This window comes from Melopsittacus undulatus, chromosome 1 (assembly GCF_012275295.1).
Source record: "Melopsittacus undulatus isolate bMelUnd1 chromosome 1, bMelUnd1.mat.Z, whole genome shotgun sequence".
In the NCBI taxonomy this organism is placed as follows: domain Eukaryota; kingdom Metazoa; phylum Chordata; class Aves; order Psittaciformes; family Psittaculidae; genus Melopsittacus; species Melopsittacus undulatus.
The window spans coordinates 118517153-118535580 of record NC_047527.1 but is presented as its reverse complement, the minus strand read 5'-3'; the positions used below and the strand labels follow the sequence as shown (position 1 = coordinate 118535580).

The following is an 18428-nucleotide window of genomic DNA, read 5'->3' as shown; positions in this document are numbered from 1 at the left end:
CATTTAATTAACCCATACAGATGCTTAAACATTTTTGTGGCTTCTATCTGCTTCTCCCTAGATTAAATATTCCTAAGGAGCTGCCTTTCATTTTCTTAGCTGGTGCAGTTACTACAATTAAAATTGCATGGTATGTCTCCAGCCATTTATATTACAGGAAGAATAAATACAATGGAAACTGCAGGATAGAAACAGCTTAGCTACTAGGAAAAAAATGCATTATGTATTTCTTAACCTTTCCAGTACGCTGCAACTTTTCGCAAGTGAAAAAGCATACCTTAGCCATGTGAAACTGCATACACATGCACCTCCTCCTAGGTAATCTGTCACAGACTAGGAGAGCAGATTCACTAGATTGCTTCTTAAGGTCTCTTCTTACCCATTTTATATCATTCTAATAATGTATAAAAGCAGTTTATTCTTCAAATAAAGCTGAAATTAAATAAAACTGTGCCTTCTTGGTACTAGCAATTTGCTAGTTTAAAACTTAGCGGTCTCTGGCAATGAACTAAGTGTGAATGTATCTTTGATAGCACGCTTTCTGAATACCATCAAATGAGACTTTCAAATAAATTTCACATAGCCGGAAGAAAAGCTTTTCAACTTAAAGTTTCTGGCTTGAACAAGTCGATGCTATTTTCATTTATTTAACTTGAGTAATAGAGTTGTGAGATTACATCAGTCCAGTTAAAGCATATTGCATACAATGGTAGTTCTACCACACATTACACTTACTGTTACACTAATTTGAATCCCCTGGAAAAATGCAAGTTTGTAAAAGGCACATCTGACAACAGTATTGTGAGCTGGAATTTGAGTTAGCTTCAAAGATGGAAGTATTTATACGAATTGATCTTATTTTGTGAACTGGGCAAATCAAGACTGAAAACATGCAGACAAATATTTTCAAAGTAATCTATAATCCATACACCGTAAACTGGTTTAAGGTCAGAGTCCAGACTCCGGGCTGCCTTTCTCTGAGGCAATACATAGAGATCCAAGGAGGATGGGACAGTTAGAAAGAAGAGAGGAAAGGGAATGACACTTCTTTCTGTATTTGTAACTTCCAGATGCTGAGCTGCCTTAAGGTAAAATCCTCAGCAAGATCTGCTGCAGCGTATGGCAGCTTCCTCACTGCTGTTCACAAGCTGTGGTGCATCCAGGGCTCTGAGAGCACACTGCTCTAAACTTATCTTTATCTAACTAGAGGCAACAAGGGTGCATATGCATGGTACTCCTTCATGGGCAATCTTAATCCTTACTCTGGCCTCTGTATATATCTGGAAAGGCTGTGCCAGGATTAGGTGTCTTCTCTTGTACATTATGGTATGTGATTGCCTTTAATAGAACAATTTCACAAAGGAGGCTGGTTCATGGGAACTGATCCCAAACCAGACACAAGTTGCTAGAGACACGTATCTGAGATAAGGAAACAGTACCAAAAGACTGAATTACAATGGCAATGTGTATTTACCATGCTCCCTACTTAAAGTTTACAATTAGAAAACATTACTCTGTAGTGTTTATTCAGAAAACTCTAGACCTTTCACTTACAAACACAACTTTCATTGAGTGTAAGGTAGAAATGTCTTCCTAAGGAAGAACATACCACAGTTCACAAAGCAAGTCTCCCTTGACACATTACTTAAATAAAGACATTTTATGTGGTAAGAATGTGACCTACCTTTTTAGTCTGATTCACATTTACCAAACTGCAACTTCAAAATGCCTTTGCCATGAAGCTGAAGAATCTGGTTGTACTCTTTGGGCATTGCATGGAAACCTGGTTTAGGCAGTTGGTTGTCATAATAGTGGTGGCTGATCGGCATCTTCTCCATGGATTTTGAGAAAGGCCAGAAACCATAGAGCTTCACATTCTCACAGAGCTCAAGAGCAGCACTAGTGATCATAAAACCAGATGACAACCGGTAGGCTTTCACACCCTTAGTTCTCCAGAACTGGGCAAGACTTTTCAGGTAACTGGGGTGAAAAAATATTGCCCTTTGGGTTGCTTTGAACTCTTGCAGAGTGTGATACACTTTGAAAGAAGTGGCTGTGTTGCTTCTGAAGGAAAATGCTGGCAATAAAAGCAAAGCATCTCCGTAGACCGCAATGTTCTCCAGAAATTCAGCCTTCTTTTCATTCAGTTTGTTGTATCTGCAAAGTACAACATTTCAGGAAAAGACTGAATGGAACACTTGCACATACGAGTTATGAACTCTGCTGCACCAGTTCAGCCTGGCTATACAGTCAATTTATACCAACCTGTTCTATGTTGTCATATGTGCAGTTATGAAAATCTATCTTTATTTTATAATAAGAACACATTCCATAGGATTGAACTGGCAACATGGGAGTTAGTGAAGCAGATCAAACTCACTGCTAGTAAGACCAGGACCTGCTTACAGAATTTATCAACTCAAGAAGTTTCAAAGAAGAATGGAAAAAAAAACCCCAAACAAACACCAAAACCTGGCATTTTTATTTCCTGTGTTTAAAAATACATGCACTATGTATTTTTATACTATGCACAGTATGATATGTACTACATGTGCTTGTGAAATGTGTTTCTTACATTAAGAGGTATATAATAACCTCTCTTCGAAACCTGGGTGTCAGCCTTGTTTGGAAATGCATGTAAGTATGCATATGAGCAGTCTTGGAGTGTTTAAGAGTAGTGTTTCACAGAGTCTTAACTGCTTTTGATATACTTTTAAAATAGCTGAAAATATAAGCATATCTATTTATCTCTTTTGACTACAAAGAGAGCAGATGGAGTTAGAGATCTAACTTCACAAATTAAGAGGATTTATTCTCAGATGCTTCTGTTCCCAACAACCAGCAAGGAGACTTTAGTTCTCACAACTAATTCCAATGCTCCCAAACATTGAAGAGTGAACCCCTAGAGTTACCCAAGAAATGATACAAGACACAAGGGGGTCACTCACCTAGTTTCCTCTATAGATCTGAGTTGTCTGAATCATGTGAATATACGGCACTTGAATCCCTTTTAGGATTCAAAGCACTGAGTCCTCTTTTGTAGGTAGTTGTCTATATATCTGAGCCATGTACTTTCACCTTTTAAGGATTACCAGAGCCCACTTTTCACAAATGGCTTCAGTAGAAGCTGGAAAAATTGGTTTAATTTCTCTTCACACTTGAGTAGGTTCAAACCCTTTTCCTATGGAGCACTTCAAGACAGGGGACATCAGCACCACCATTTCCATTCAAAACCCTCAGGGAGGACTTGGCAGTTACCTCTTGAACAACTGAACTTCTGCAAGGAGTGATACTTCTTCTCAGGCTGAGGGGGTTTAAACTTACAGCTCTGCTTCCCCCAGAAGTGCCATTATGTGCTGGGTTCAGCAGTAGCAGTCATTTTTCTCCTTCTTAGTATCTGGTGCAGTGCTGTGGTTTTGACTTTCAGCCTGGGAACAGCACTGATAACACCGATATTTTTAGTTGTTGCTAAGTCACGTTTACTCTGACCAAGGACTTTCTGAGTCTCATGCTCTGCCAGGGAGGAGGGGAAGCTGGGAGGAAGTAGAGACAGGACACCTGACCCAAACTAACTGAAGAGGTATTCCATACCACAGCACGTCATGCCCAGTATATAAAGTGGGGGCAGTTACCTGGAAGGGTTAGATCTCTGCTCTGGTCAGGCTGGGTATTGGTCAGCGGGTGATGAGCGGTTGTATTCTCTTCCCTTGCTATTCCCCTTATCATTATTATTATTGGTGGTAGCAGCAGTGACTTGTGTTATACCTTAGTTACTGGACTGTTCTTATCTCAACCTGTGGGAGTTACATTCTTTTGATGCTCCTCCCCATCCCTCCAGGAGTGGGGGGCGGGGGAGGAGGAAAGGGGGAGAGTGAGCAGCTACGTGGTTCTGAGTTACTGGCTGGGCTTAAACCACGACATATTACCATCAGATTCTGAAGCAAAATGAAGACAACTCAGGCCCTCCTGTTGACCCCAGCCCCCTGTGCATGCAACAGCCACACAGCCAAAGCAAGCAAGAAACGCCCGAGCATGTATCTAGGAAGAGTGGCTGAGGGGTGATCTTCTGGCCTTTACTACAAGAATCTTCTCTATTTCAACTCAGTGTACACAAAGAGCCTTCAGGACACAACTGTCCTTCCATAGCTAGAAACTTGAAAAACTCAACTTCGTCTTGTTTTCTTTTTCAGCTTTGCCCCTGTGAGGTGCAGTATAGCCCAGCTCCATTTGGACACATAAGAACTGTGCTTCTCTCCCCCAAGAGAGTTCACCTACATTGTACACCCTGACAGGCACAGTTCAAAAGCTGATTAACCTTAACAATAACAGCAGACTAACCTAGTACCCAAACACAGAATTAGAAATTAGAGTGAATAAAGTCAGAATAGGTCTTCTGAGACAAGAAAAAACCTTAGTTCTGCTAAATAGTGCCAAGTTGCTTCCTGCTCCTCTTTCAAAGGCATTTACTGTGTTCTCTGAGTATTCAATTATTTTTTTTAGATTTTTAAATCTTAAAGTCCTCTCAATCTCATTTCATCCTCACACAGATCTAGCTCCTGCTTCCTTCAGTGTAACTGCTTTGAACCCTGATGTGACTACACCGGGTTAAAGAATGAGTGCAGCTGTGGCAGAACACATCGATCAAGCCCAGACAAATCATGCACCAGGTCAGTAGCTACCAATGATGCTGAGTTACTGGACAAAGTTTTCCTGCCTCATATTGTTGTGCAGCCCTTCTAAAATCAATAAGCTAAATCTGGTTTTGGGGAAGCAATAACTCATCCTCATTTAAGTCAAAAAGGCCTGGCTAAGCATTAAGGTAGTTAGTACTGACTGCAGAAATCACGCTCTATCCTTGAATCAATAACAACCGTTTGTTAGCCATTTCTATGCTCACTATAATATTCCCTTCTTCCTTTAAAGGAAAAAAGGAAAAGCTCTGATGTTGTGTATTTGACAAATATAGCTATGACAGATAATAAGATACAGTAAGATCAGTAAGCAGTAAATAACATGCCACAGCAGTCCTTTTCATAGATAAGCTGCATTTCCAGCCTGCTGAAGATGTCAGATTACTCAGCCTGGCCTTATTAGATTTTCTTTTCATCAAGAAGGTGCAAAAAAAGAAGAACTTTGCTGAGGAAAAAAGTGTGTGAACAGCTGTTACATGGATTGAGAAAATGGATTACAGAAATTGAGCCTCCATTCAGAAAAAAGCCTTCATCAGAACGGCTTCTAACATGTGCTTACAGTCCTACCAACAGAGTCAGACAGGTTTCCAAGCTTTCCTGATTTACAATTACAATTCCTTTCTTATGCTGGGGATCATAAGGGTCACGGGGGGAAAAGAAGAGGCTTGGGCTTGCAATCATCAGTTTTACTCTGTCATAAATTGTGAACTGGTGCTAACCAAGCCACTTGCTAACGTGGGCATTGCTGACTGACTCTTTCCTGCTCCATAAAAGGCCAGGTTTAACAGATTTCCATTTACACTGGTACATATTTTACATGGAAACTAAAGCTTAATGAAGTAATCTGCATGTACTGCTCCCTATGCCGGTATCCCAGCGGATTTCCAACAAAATCTAAATCATGTCAAACAATTATACAATATTGCACCAAAACAGATTTGCAGTAGCACTTACTTCTGAGCTATGATACTCGGATTAACAGTCACAAGGTTTGTTTTATTGCCAACATCCTTGCTAATGCTTCCCACGGTTGGAGGGAGGTTACACCTGAAATTGAGAAACATTTACTTTAACAGATGCACACCAGAAATGCTGTACAGTTAATATTTGCAAATTCCTCTCTTGTGCAATGACACTTTCACGTCAGTTCCCAGAGATCTCCAAGCACTTTACAAATATTAAATAAGGCTTACAGCACTTCCAGTAAAAATATTTAATCTACTGTACAGATGGTTAAAATAGGGCACAGGGAGCTCATTTTCACAAATCATCTCACAAATCAGGAGCAAAGCTAAAATCCCAGAAGGCACCAGTCTATGAATGCCCTATGTTAGATGCTAAGGTATAATTGCCCTTCTTGCCTAAACAATGCATTTCTTCTGGAAGTCTTCTATTATGTCTTCTACAACAACAATGGAATAACTTGCCCAATTGCAGAAACACTGGTTTCTGTAAAAGGTAAAGAAAGCATTTTTTTCAAACCAGTCAGTAAGTTTAGCATCTTGTTATACCAATTTCCCATTTTTATGAAGACAGTTACCTAACTGGAAAGGTTCGGGTTTTTTTCCTGTTTTGCTTTGTTTTGGTTCTGTTTTTTTAATTTGAAAAGCCCAAATATTAGTCAAAAGTAGGAAAGGAAACAAAATCCAACAGACTGAGTGATTGGACATCACTGAGAGAACCTGCATACTATTGCTCTGCTCCTTTGCATGAAATACAAAGTACGAGTCACACACTAAGAGAGTGCGCCAAACTACTCTCCGAGTGTGCCTGGGTTTCTCCACAATCTATAGAGGGAGGCAAAAAATCTACTTCAATTAGATTACTAAATTTTTATATGGCTAACTGAAGGTGAGACAAATATTGGGGCGGTTAAGTAACTGTGTCAGTGAGCCAGCTTAAGGGTGCTGTTTAACAAAGGTTTTATAAACCCTTATAAACCCTTTGTTAAACCAAAGGTAAAGGTAAACATGTGACATTTAATGCCAGTCTTATTTCAGTTTCATGGTTTTCTTTATTCTCTTATCTTGGTTTAAAAAAATATCTCTGCAATCATAGATCATACATGTATCCTTATAGTCCTCTCTTTACTTAAGAAGCAGGGTTCTGAAATCTACAAAGCATAAGGAGTATCTTTAGGGAGGCAGCAATAAAGAATGGGCAAGATCTTGCTGCAAACTGGCACTGGCATGCTTCCAAGCCTATCAAGTTTTCAGAAACACTGGACACACTTCAGTAAGAAAGAGCAGTTCTTACCTAAACACAAAGTCAGAACGATCAATTTCAGCTCCACAGCTGGAATTTTTCAGAATGCCCCCATTTCCAACCACAGCACAGGTCTTGAAGGGATAGACTGAAAGAGGAGAGGACTGCAACAAATAAAAAGACACAGCCAATGTCTTATAAATCTTGTGATTGTTTCTTTGCACCTTTAGTCATTTGTCCTTGTAGGTTTAACCTGGGAAATCCCAGTGAAAGCATTCACAATTTAGCACACAGGGTTGCCATGCCTGGACAACGAAAATAGGCACCAACAGACTGAGAACTGCTACTTCTGTCATCAGAACTTTGAAAGAATAACACAGGATTGTTAAAACTAGATTAACATTTTTAAAGACACTTAACACAAAAGTTACCCAGTAGCGGACTGAATGTTTTACAAGCTAAGGGCCTAAGCTGTACTAAAGACAGGTTGAATTTACCCATTTTCCTTTGCACTGTAACGGACTGGGGGTTGTCACAGTCATTGACTTTATCAGCTAACAGAAGGTAACCTTGTAAATGTGCATTACTTTGTCATCACACAATTACACTTGATGTAAAATAACCAGTTTAGGGGAACCTGAAGATGCTGCTAAGGACAATCATGTGCCCTAGTTTAGGCCATGGCAAACGTGATAGCTAACTGAAGAAGTTACTGTTTGTGGCTGCTCACCCTCTACTCCTCTCCCTGTTGGAGGTTGCTGTCTTGCAGGTGGGAAGCTGAATGGAGGCTAAGCACAGCCACGTGTGAACCAGCACAGATCACAACCTAGCAAATAAATGTAAATCGCTGGCTATTTCATTTGACATTAATATAGCTGGCTGTTATCCCAGGGCCTCAGAAACATCTCATACATCTTGTTCAGCCTCTCCTGCTGTGGAAGCACTGACATTCAACAGAGAGGCCAATAGCTGGGCTACTTTCACCGCAGAAACTGAACTCGCTTGTAAAATTGAGTCAAAATTTGCTTACAGAAAGCATATCCTTCCTCCTTCTCTCAGCAGCTTACTGAAAGAGAATCAGGAAGTGACACGAACAAAGCAAGAAGTGTGGGGAAAGTGGCAGACATTAACAACATGTTCAAATGTTTGGTCAATTCTGAAAAGATAGTAGGAGAACACAAAGGCCAGATAACTCTGGCTACCCTAGCAAGTACACGTTCAGATAAAACATACCACTTTTTTCTTCCACTCAGTTTAAATTTGGAGCCACAGTAACCTCTATTGCAATGAAGTCTTTAGTGATTCACAGGGGCATTAGAAAAGACCGGACTCATGGTAGCTGACATCTCACAAATTCACAATGGGTAAGAGGGCTCCCATGTGCTCTTACTTTTGAGAAATTGAGTACATATCTGTGCCCATCTTTGTCTTGTTTTCAGAGCTTGTATGTCTGTAAGGGACTGTAAATCCCTTGCAGATCAGGACTGTAAGTCCCAATCTACAAAAATGTATTCCTTTGCTCAACCTGTGCTTCTGGCTGCAAAGGCTTCACCCCAGCGGGCAACAAAGCTAGCGAAAGGGCTGGAAGCAATGTCCTGTGAGGAGCAGCTGAGGACTTTAGGATTGTCTAGTCTGGAGAAAAGGAGGCTGAGGGCAACCTCTACAGCTTCCTGATGAGGGGATGTGGAGAGGGAGGTGCTGAGCTCTTCTCTCTGGTATCCAGTGATAGGACACATGGGAATGGCTCAAAGCTATATCCTAGAGGTTTAGGAATTAGGAAATTAGGAAGCATTTCTTTACCAAGAGGCTAGTCAAGCACTGGAACAGGCTCCCTAAATAGGTGGTCAATGCCCCATACCTGTCAGTGTTTGAGAGCCATTTCTACAATCCCTTAACAATATGCTTTAACTTGGCCAGCCCTGAATTGGTCAGACAGTTGGACTAGATGATCATTGTAGGTTTCTTTCAACTGAAATAGCCTATTCTATTCTGTTCTGTTCTATATCAGGTTTACCGCCAAAATAGCTTTCCTAAGTTATATGCCCAAGCCTGCACCAGAAATGCCATGGGAATATGAGGAATATAAAATGTTGTTCCATACTGAAATGCCTTTGAAAATGGGAATGAGAAAAGCAAGGCAAACATGCTCAAAGTATTCTCTCCTGAATTCAGCTGGCTGCCAAATCAGGATGCAGCTTGTGTTCTTTTAGCAACTCTGCCTACAATCTGATCTATGGTACCCTGTCCATGCCTCCATCACTGCAGAAAGCAGTTAAAAAATAGGACTTATGAGGTGAATGGGTAAGTGCATACAGGGGGTGAATGGCCTCTTCCAGAGGTATCAAAGAAAGCAGTTCATTTACTAACCCAAAATATATATGATACTGCAATTATTATAACAGGCCCTTATACCTTATTCTTATACCTTATAACAGTTTCTTTATATCTTATAAATACAGTTCTTACCACAGGCAGCATCTTAAAAATGTCCTCTGTAATGAGGATGGTCTTTTTACTGTCCACTTCATAACTCATGTTACTTCCCAGTGGGCTGTTGTTTTGAGAAGCAATAAAATTGTGAACTGCATCACAGCAGGAAGCTAATTCTGACCTGCAAAAAACCCAAACAAAACCTGCTCAAAGACAGGCAAATAAGCAGGAAAATTTTCATAGAGAAGTAGATCAATGAAAAACAGTTCTAATTAACTAAGCAACAAAATGCTATATGAATCCTTCACTTGCTTTTTAAAGCAAGTCCTTTCTCACAGCAAGCGTTCAGAAATAATCAGACCAAGAACCCCTTCTCTTGTCCTGTTTTTCTCTCTTGGTCTCCCTTTCCCATCCAGAAAAAGCTGTAATTGGTCTTCTCCTTACTATTGCTCACTTCAGCCCCCCAAGAATTACCAATGTGTTTTCTGTCCAGGTAGAATGAATGATTGTAGGAAATTAGAAGGCTGAGGAAAGAACCAAGCAGATTAAAGGAATGGTGATGGGAAGTACTGCCTATAGTACTTAGTGAACAGTTAGATGGTCACAGGCCAATTAACTGATAATTCATTACCACGCCTGTTCAGCACACTTTTTCTGTGCACAGTATCACAGATAATAAATAGATTACATCACAACTTGAAAATAAAGAAGACACATGTCTTTGTGATAGAGACAGACAGCAAAGCTGCTCTCCAAAACAGCTAGCAGAGGTCCTTAAATAGATAAGACTGCAAGTGAATCACTCAAATTTTATGCAGGAGTGAAGGCTATCACCCATCTTACAATTCCTGCTACCTCCAAACTTACAAAAATATGTGTGCAAACACCCTATATTATTAACAGTAAAATGCAATGAAAAGCCCCATCATACCTTTGAAATCAGACATGAAATGCTGTAATTCATTTTGCTTTAGGGAACAATGTTCTCTCTGGTGCTACCTGATCCAATTTTCAGACTGTAAGTCTGAAGTATTCATGGCCAAACATTATCTATCAATTGTCAGGACATCAGGTGAGATATTAAGAGAACTACTAACCATTTAGGGAAGGAAATTCATTGATAACAGAATTGCTTGGAATTTGGGAGAAGATAACAGAGCACGGAATTCTGTCCTAACACTGAAGGTTAATTGTGAAGGCAAAATACAGATATATTTACAGTTGGAGCCAGAGGAGTAGAAAAGCTTTGTTTCACACTTTTTCTGTGAGTAAGGCAAACCAAACCATTGGAACTACTTAAGGAATATAGGCCAAATTCTGGATAAGCTGACTTTCATAAGGTAAGACACAGCTAAGAGAAGTTGCTTCATTCAGCTTTATCAACAACGTACACAGAGCAAATATCCTTATAATACTATAGTTCTATTTCTAATGGAGATAAGACACAGTCCAGCACATGGAAGAACCCACAGATTATGTTTTCTGGAAGACAAGGAAGATAATGAACAGGTCTGGGATAACTCTCAATCTCACTTCTCTTGAAATAATGGTCAAAAATGGAGGAAATAAAAGGTGGTAAAGTTCATTTGATTCATACATAAAATACCAAATAAAAGATTACCATTTCAGATGTCAAACTGCTTACTGTACGGATTAACCCATTTTGCATACTGAGCTCTGAAATCTTCAAAGTTCCCAGATGTGTGAGGAACACTGGCAGCAACTGAGTGCTGCGGTGACACAGATCTGAAATAATCATACTAGGAGAGTTACCAGGAAATGTTAACAGGAAATACAGCTCCTGAGGGTGGAAACAGTAGGGCTCAGATTTCCACAAGCCATATTCAGCTCCACTCCCTGAATGCAATGATTTCCACTGCCTTGCTCAAAGCTTTAATGAGCAGGGCAGGTCTGCGGTCAGTTAAAACCACTAGGTACAAGGGTGGGGAGGGAACCGAGACTGTGCTCTTGTGGGTAAGGAGGTACAGACGTGGTGAAAACAACTGAGCATATAACATACTATTTTAAGCATATAGAAAAATACAAATGAAGCAATGAGGCAGGAGAGTACAAGGATTAAGTATGGGAACACTGGATGTTATTGAACCAACCTTGACTAGAGTCCACTTGCTTTTTTGTACACTTTTTCCTATAAGCAGCTCTTTCTAACCTTAATATGCACTGCAGTAATAAGAGGATTTAGACATCACTATCATGCCCTGAGGGCATCACCAAGACTCACTACCCCTGTCCAGCCCCTGGGGCCACTCCCATCCTGCCCATGACCCTGGGCCCCATTTCAGCCCCCCAGAGCCATCAGTCCCTGCCCAGCAACATTGCAGCAGGGCCAGTTTCCAGCTGTGCCCATCCCGTCCCATGGCACATGCCCATGCCCAGGTCTAGGGCTGCCCCACTCTTTGTTAGGGTGCAAGGAGCCTGGCTGCCAGAGTCTGCTCTGCCAGCAGGCTATTGTGCTGGGATCCCATTCCCTGTCCCTTAAGGAGCAGCCATCCCTCTGCTCTCTGGCAATCACATGGAGATGAGGGATCACAAACCCCATAATTTTGTTTTCTTTGATTTTTTTCTTAAAGCTAAAAGTAGCTAAAAGGCCTAAATATTATGTGTAAATCACAGGAGGTTCAGAGGAGAAGGAATAACACCAAAATATTCTTGCCCAGCTTTAGCTCTGTGTGTGATAGCAACCAGAACCTGAAAAAGCAAACTGATGACAGATAACAGTCATTAATACAGATGATGTGGGTTTGCTTTTTATTACTCATTGCACAAGAATGAGTTCTTCAATAAAAGCAGAAACAGTCTGGAAGAAAAATGGATATCAGAATTAATAAGAAAATAATTGTTTAAATTAATATTATGGATCCACTGCAGAAGTAAAACAGAGCCAGGCTAATTCAGAAACACAGTGAAAACAAGAGAATACACACTGATTAATGATACCTATTCAGATCTTACCTAAGAGCATATACACTAAAAATTTGGAGGTAACAACAGAAGCCTCCTACTTAGATCAAATAATGACAGAGTCTCACTGTACCAAAGCATTCATGCACAGAACTCCAGCAGGAATGCATGTAACCTGCAGAAAGCAATACCCACTAACAATATATTTAGCTTATCTGTTCAGATAGGATTTTGTACATATGGTACGTTTACAACTGACAGCAAAGAATAACAAAGAGGTAGAGACAAGGCAGTGCAAGCAATCTGTTACTGCAATCGTCATGATAATATTAATGTCATATGTGGTCTTTGTCATGAGGTAATGACACCCTGAAGAATATATATTTCATAAGATTAAGATATGTATCATACAAGTTCAAAGGAGGACCACAAAGATAATCAGAGGGCTGGAGCGCCTCTGCTACGGAGGCAGGCTGAGAGAGTTGAGCTTGTTCAGCCTGGAGAAGAGAAGGCTCTGAGAGACCTTAGAAAAGCCTTTCAATACCTAAAGGGTGCCTACAGGAAGTCTGGAGAGAGACTGTTTACAAGGGCATATAGTAATAGGACAAGGGGGAATGGCTTTAAACTGCAAAGCGGAGATTTAGATTAGACATTAGGAAGAAATTCTTCATTACAAGGGGGGTGAGACATTGAAACAGGTTGCCCAGAGAGGCTGTGGCTGCCCCCTCCCTGGCAGTGTTCAAAGTCAGGTTGGATGGAGCTTGGAACAACTTGGTCTAGTGTGAGGTGTGTCTCTGCCCATGGCAGGGGGGCTGGAACTGAATGATGTTTATTGGCCCTTCCAAATCCAACTATTCCATGCTTCTATATAGTCCACTCTAGTGGAAGTCAGAAAGCACCTGCAGGATCTAAATATGCTGATGTAGTTTCTTTGCAGCTCCTGTAGTAGCTCTGTAGCCAAGAAGCATTTTAGCTGGTTCAGTGCTTGTATACAGGCTATATGTGTCCACTGACAAGACACAGCGTGCACACATCTGCAAGAGATTGCAAGCATCTCAACATCTTCCTCCCGACAACTCAATTTGAACCAGCCATAAGGGCCAAACCTGTCAGTAGTTAGTCTAGGGCTAGCAGTTTCTCAGCTGGTCCAAATACCAGAACTGCCCTTATCCTGAATGAAATGGGAAGAATCTCGATGGGTGAAATCTGTCTTTATGGAACAAGCTTCTACAGAGTTTAAAAACTCCCCTCTCCTTCAAACTACTGATACAAGCACCAGGACGACCTTTGATTCACCCTTCTGCAATAAGTAGGATTCTTTTTTTCAGAACACGCTCTTTAATTAGAAATGCTTAGCCAAAGTAATTTTGTTCTAGATTTTTAAAAATATTTTATTCTGATATATACCTGGTGTGAAAAGGCACTTGCTTCAGCACCAAGACTTTACACAGTCTCCTACTCTGAAACACAGGAAAGAGAATATAGCACTGGAACTGTCTGCTTCAGCCTAAAGCTGGAGCACTGGGCTAGTGCAATTAACCACGATCCTCAAGGGGCTCCAGTAGTCCCAGGAGAATGTGAGCCTGCAGAACCTGACAAAACTGTGAACTTAATAGCATTTCTTTTGTGTAAACTACACTTCAATGTGATGCCAGTGCCTGTAGACCTGGGGCCAGAGGGCATTCTTCATTGTAGAGGACAGGGTGAACTAGTTCACTGTCATTATACATTGGACTAAATTGAGGTGGGAGGAGGGGAACAATGGATAGGGATGGACACTGCAGAAGTATCAAAATACATAGAACATTCCTCTAAATAGTAGATGCTCAACTGTCATCTAAGGCCACACTGGGGACAATGAGGCAAATAATCGTAATTTGCACTAAATTTGGTTAGTTCAAAGTTAGGAAGCACAGTGAAACAGGTTGTTTAGTCAAGGTGCAGAATTTCAACAATTTGAGACTTTTAAACTTCTTTCAGTAGTGGTCTCAGTCCATTTGACTCTAACTCACCTTTTACTAACATCTGTACAAGCAACTGTTGGCAAAAAAGAAATACCAGTGCTGTTGTAAAGCACTTGTACATTATCCACACCAGCAATGCTTACACAGACATATTTCTCTGTGGTTCTTCAGTTACCCAACACACATAAACACCACATAAAAGGGATAGCCAAACCCAAAGTAAGAATAACAAATATTTAAAGCTTTAACTCCTGTAAGCCTGATGCTAAGTGTATCTCACAGCATATCTGTAATATCATTTGAATAAAGGGCAAAGTATACCAACCAACAAAAGCCTGAGAATTAGTAATAACCAGATAAAGTCTATGCTTGACTAATAGCTTGTATTAATACTTCACCTAGCTTGAGTGTTTGTAACCATTAGCTCATGTGAGTTATTGTACTGTACATGTGAAGACAACTAGGACTTTGAGGTTTCATGTTAAAGACACTGTCTTGTCAGTACAGAGAAGAACCCACAAAAAATCCCACTGTGTAACAACAAGATTTCAAGGGTGTGACTACAAATAGTGAGACTACCTTTCATGTATGCCCACTGCTATAAAATCTTATAATGAGCAAGCAGTTATCTTACTGTGCTGCATTGGGGGCTCTAGACAACCATATGGGTCAGGCAGGCTCTTGTCAATCCAAGTCAATAGCATCAACATGCAATGAAGCATATTATTCCAATCTTTTAGAAAAGAGTGGTTAAATTTGGTGTCTGAAACAGAACGTGCTGAAGGAGAATGCTACTCTGACAGCTCTTAAACTGTCTATAAATGAAGTACCATCATAAATGTCTAAAGCAATGAAAGCCAGCAGGGTTGAATCTGAAATCAAGACTGCATATGTAAAAAGTGTAATAAAATTTCCAAACCAAAGACTATTTAAAGAGTCTGCCATGAAGACATAATTAACTCAGTCTGATTCCAAATTAGGTTCCCCTCATAGGAATCCTCCAGCCTTTAGGAAGTATATAGTCTGTAGAGCAATTAAAAATTCAACCAATTTTCCAAACTGTCCCCAATTACTATCTCCCCCCCCCCCCCCTTTTCTCTCCTGAAATAGAAATGTGTCACTGAATATATACTCCCAATTTTACATATGATCTGTTAAATCTATGGAGCAAATGTACTCTTAAATCACACTATAATCTCAGAGTTCTGCATGTTTTCTTGCATACTCCAATGGAAGATTTCATACAGTAGAGTGGAATTACTGACCTGTTTAGTGTTAGGAAAGCTATTGATTATGCAGTCATGTAAGCTTATGAAAGTATAAATTGACCTTGAAGGGTATTTTATTTGTGTTTCAACTATGGTTCACTGTAGTACACAGATGTTGTGAGCAGCACTGTTATTTATATATCACAGTGTAGCACACTACAAATTAATCTCTTCAAGGAGCAGGATTTTATAATCTGCAGGAATGTTTAACACACACTTTTCAGAAGAGATATTAAAGTGGGAAAAGGGTAATAGAGGTCAAGTGGAATAAAAAGCAGGAGGGAAATTACAGGGCTAGGAAAATGGGTTGATCTTTTAACTGTTCTTTCCAAGATCCAGGGGGTTTTAGGTAGTATTGTATTCTTTTTAAAAAAGTTTAAGATATTTTGGTGGGGTGGAGCAGTGTGCCAGCTAAACTGCAGGAATTTCCTTCTCCCTTCATTATCAGATGCAAATAAGGATTGTCAGGATGGTGTTTCTGTGGGCAGAGGGGCCATTATCCACAGCTCACACAGGGCTATTTCAGTCTGATACCACTCCTGAAGAACTGGTTCGCTGCTTTGCCAGGCTCCAAGCTCAGCAAGACAGCACAGAAATACAATGCCCAGAGGCTTCACTGAAACACGGCATCTGCTTAGCCTTTCTCCATAGCCTCCCTCCCTCCCTCTCCCCACAGTAATTTTGAAGGCTGTTGTAGCTATTTCTTAGCTTCCAGCAAAAACAGGAGTTGCAGCTATTTGGAAAACCTGCAGATTACTTGCCACCATGGGTGTGTAGCCCAAATGAGAATAAATCAAGCTCAGAAATCTGTAAAGCAAACGGATGTGGAGGTGTAAAAAAATCCCCAAACGATTACAGCTTGCACCTAATTGGGCTCTGTAATTTGTTGCACTAATGAAACATTTCTTTTAAGTGGAAAACCTTTGAAGAATACTAATATAATAATTAATATTCAGGTTACCTAGGGAACCTGAGACTCCGCTGTATGTAGCTAGAAGGGCCTTTGCAGAGGAAGCTACCCAGCACAGCCTTTTTTTCCTGGGGCTTTGAGAATGACACTTCCAGGCAGCTGTGAGATTACTTCCCCTCCCTTTCCGAGTTTCTACCAATCCTCTCTTATAACCAACAGATCTGAGGACTTGCTTTGTCTGAAACAAGTTAAAGCTGATGTGAGTTTGAAAAGGGAGGGAGAACTCAGGTGGGCTTAGAAACGAGGTAATATGGAAATGCTTGATGATTGTAGAGCCATAAAGAGGAAGAGAAATGGAAAAGAAAGAAAAAAAAAGAACAAGCAGAGCTAAATTTCATAAAGGAAAAGTCTGCATAACAAAATATTTAACTAGTTCTCTATATGTCAGTAGCAGTAAACACCAGAGAAGGCTTTCCCTAAACCACTGTTAGTAGGATGCCATTTATACCACTTCTGCTGTGTTCTGTCCTGCTAGTGTTGTGAAGTTAGATAAAACCTCTTTAGCGATGACTGACAAACACTACTGTGGGGCACAATAAATCTTGACTAGGATTGCAAGAGCAATGAATCCAGTGTTTGCACTTTCTCCTCGGAGGGCAGCCTAAATCTGGCAGTGCTGATGTCAGCATTACAGATACTGAAATAAGCGAAGGACCAGGAGCCTGGTTCCTTGACAGAGGCTGGATAAAAAAAAAAAATCAACCAGAGAACAGTGACTGTGGATATGGGAGGTATTCAAGAGAAAATCATGGCTTGTACTTGCTTCATGATTCTTCTTGATTTTGAGAACCGCATGGCTAAACATGATAGAGCTGTCAAGAACCACTGACCACTGCCAGACAGCAACCAGCCAAGTGCATGTGAGCCTGCACAGCAGAGGATCTTTAGAGGAAGCCATCTGGAAAGGAAAAGGGCAGCTCTCTGCCAACAAACATACACAGTTTGCACAGCTGCATGGCAAAGCTGAGCTAGACAGTAGAGGGTCAATCTGGAATCCTGCACTCTGCTCTGCAAATAAAAGCATTGTAGTTTGTGCCATGCATGGCTGTCGGTTGTAATGCTTCTGGCAAATACAAACATTTCTTTCCTGCATTGCAGCTCTAATTCATATTCTTTTATTTGTCCTGGATCTGCTGGGAGTGTGTCTTACAAAGAGAATCAATGTGCACTCATTGGCACACAGTGCTGTCTTCAAGGAATGAAAGAGTTACTGGCTCAGATCGTATATTCCCTCATTCCACTACCAGTATGACAGTAGCCAACAGCAAAGACTGTTGGAAAACACAAGAAAAGTTCTCTGAAAAATTCACTACCCCACTGGAAGCTGCTTTTGAACCTTATTAATTAGAGGTTAGTTTATGCCCTGAAGTGCAAGACATTAAATCCCTTATAAATCTGCATGCCTGTTCTTCAGAACTTTAGGATAATACAGAGATGTCATAAAATTGACACCACACCTGTGAAGCATGAAAGTGCTCAGTCCATTTAACAGATGGTGGAACAGGGAAAGAAGTCAGGCATGTTCTCTGCAGTCTAGTCAGCAGGCAGACTTCTGGTGACACTGGCAGGTGAGTAGTATGACACAGGCAGCTTCAACTCTCCTCCTGAAGGTGGCTAGCTGTATTAGCCAATTCCTGCTGCACAGCCCTTCCGAGATTAATTTCTTCTTCTGCAAAATGGGTGTATTTATCTACCTACTCAATGAGATTTTTAGAACTGAGTAATACTTGTAACACACAATTATCATGCATTACTGACACTAAGTTAGAAAAAAGAAGAAATGTACTGCCAAGGGATTATTAACTCATTTATTACACCACATTTCTAGAAGCTCTGTACCCCATAGAGCTCTGTCAATGCATCATTTCTCAGCTAGTGTGCCCTCGCTAAGCTAGTTTCAAGATCTTGTGCTTAAGATAAAATCTGATAAACAAGCATGGAGTGTATACAAATTTAGACAGTAAATTTTATACTGAAT

The 18428-nt window shown here is 40.5% G+C and overlaps 1 protein-coding gene across 2 annotated transcripts in view; it reads right to left on the bottom strand.

Moving 5' to 3' along the window:
• ST8SIA6 (ST8 alpha-N-acetyl-neuraminide alpha-2,8-sialyltransferase 6) overlaps positions 1-18428 on the bottom strand; it is a 47021-nt gene that overhangs the window by 11610 nt on the left and 16983 nt on the right. For both annotated transcript variants that reach the window (XM_034067684.1, XM_034067679.1), the window contains exons 5-8: positions 9363-9507; positions 6948-7060; positions 5646-5738; positions 1685-2157 (exon numbers count right to left, since the gene is read on the bottom strand). In XM_034067684.1, the coding sequence (XP_033923575.1) occupies positions 1689-2157; positions 5646-5738; positions 6948-7060; positions 9363-9507 (820 nt within the window). In that variant the 3' untranslated portion in view covers positions 1685-1688. The remainder of the gene's footprint in view (positions 1-1684; positions 2158-5645; positions 5739-6947; positions 7061-9362; positions 9508-18428) is intronic.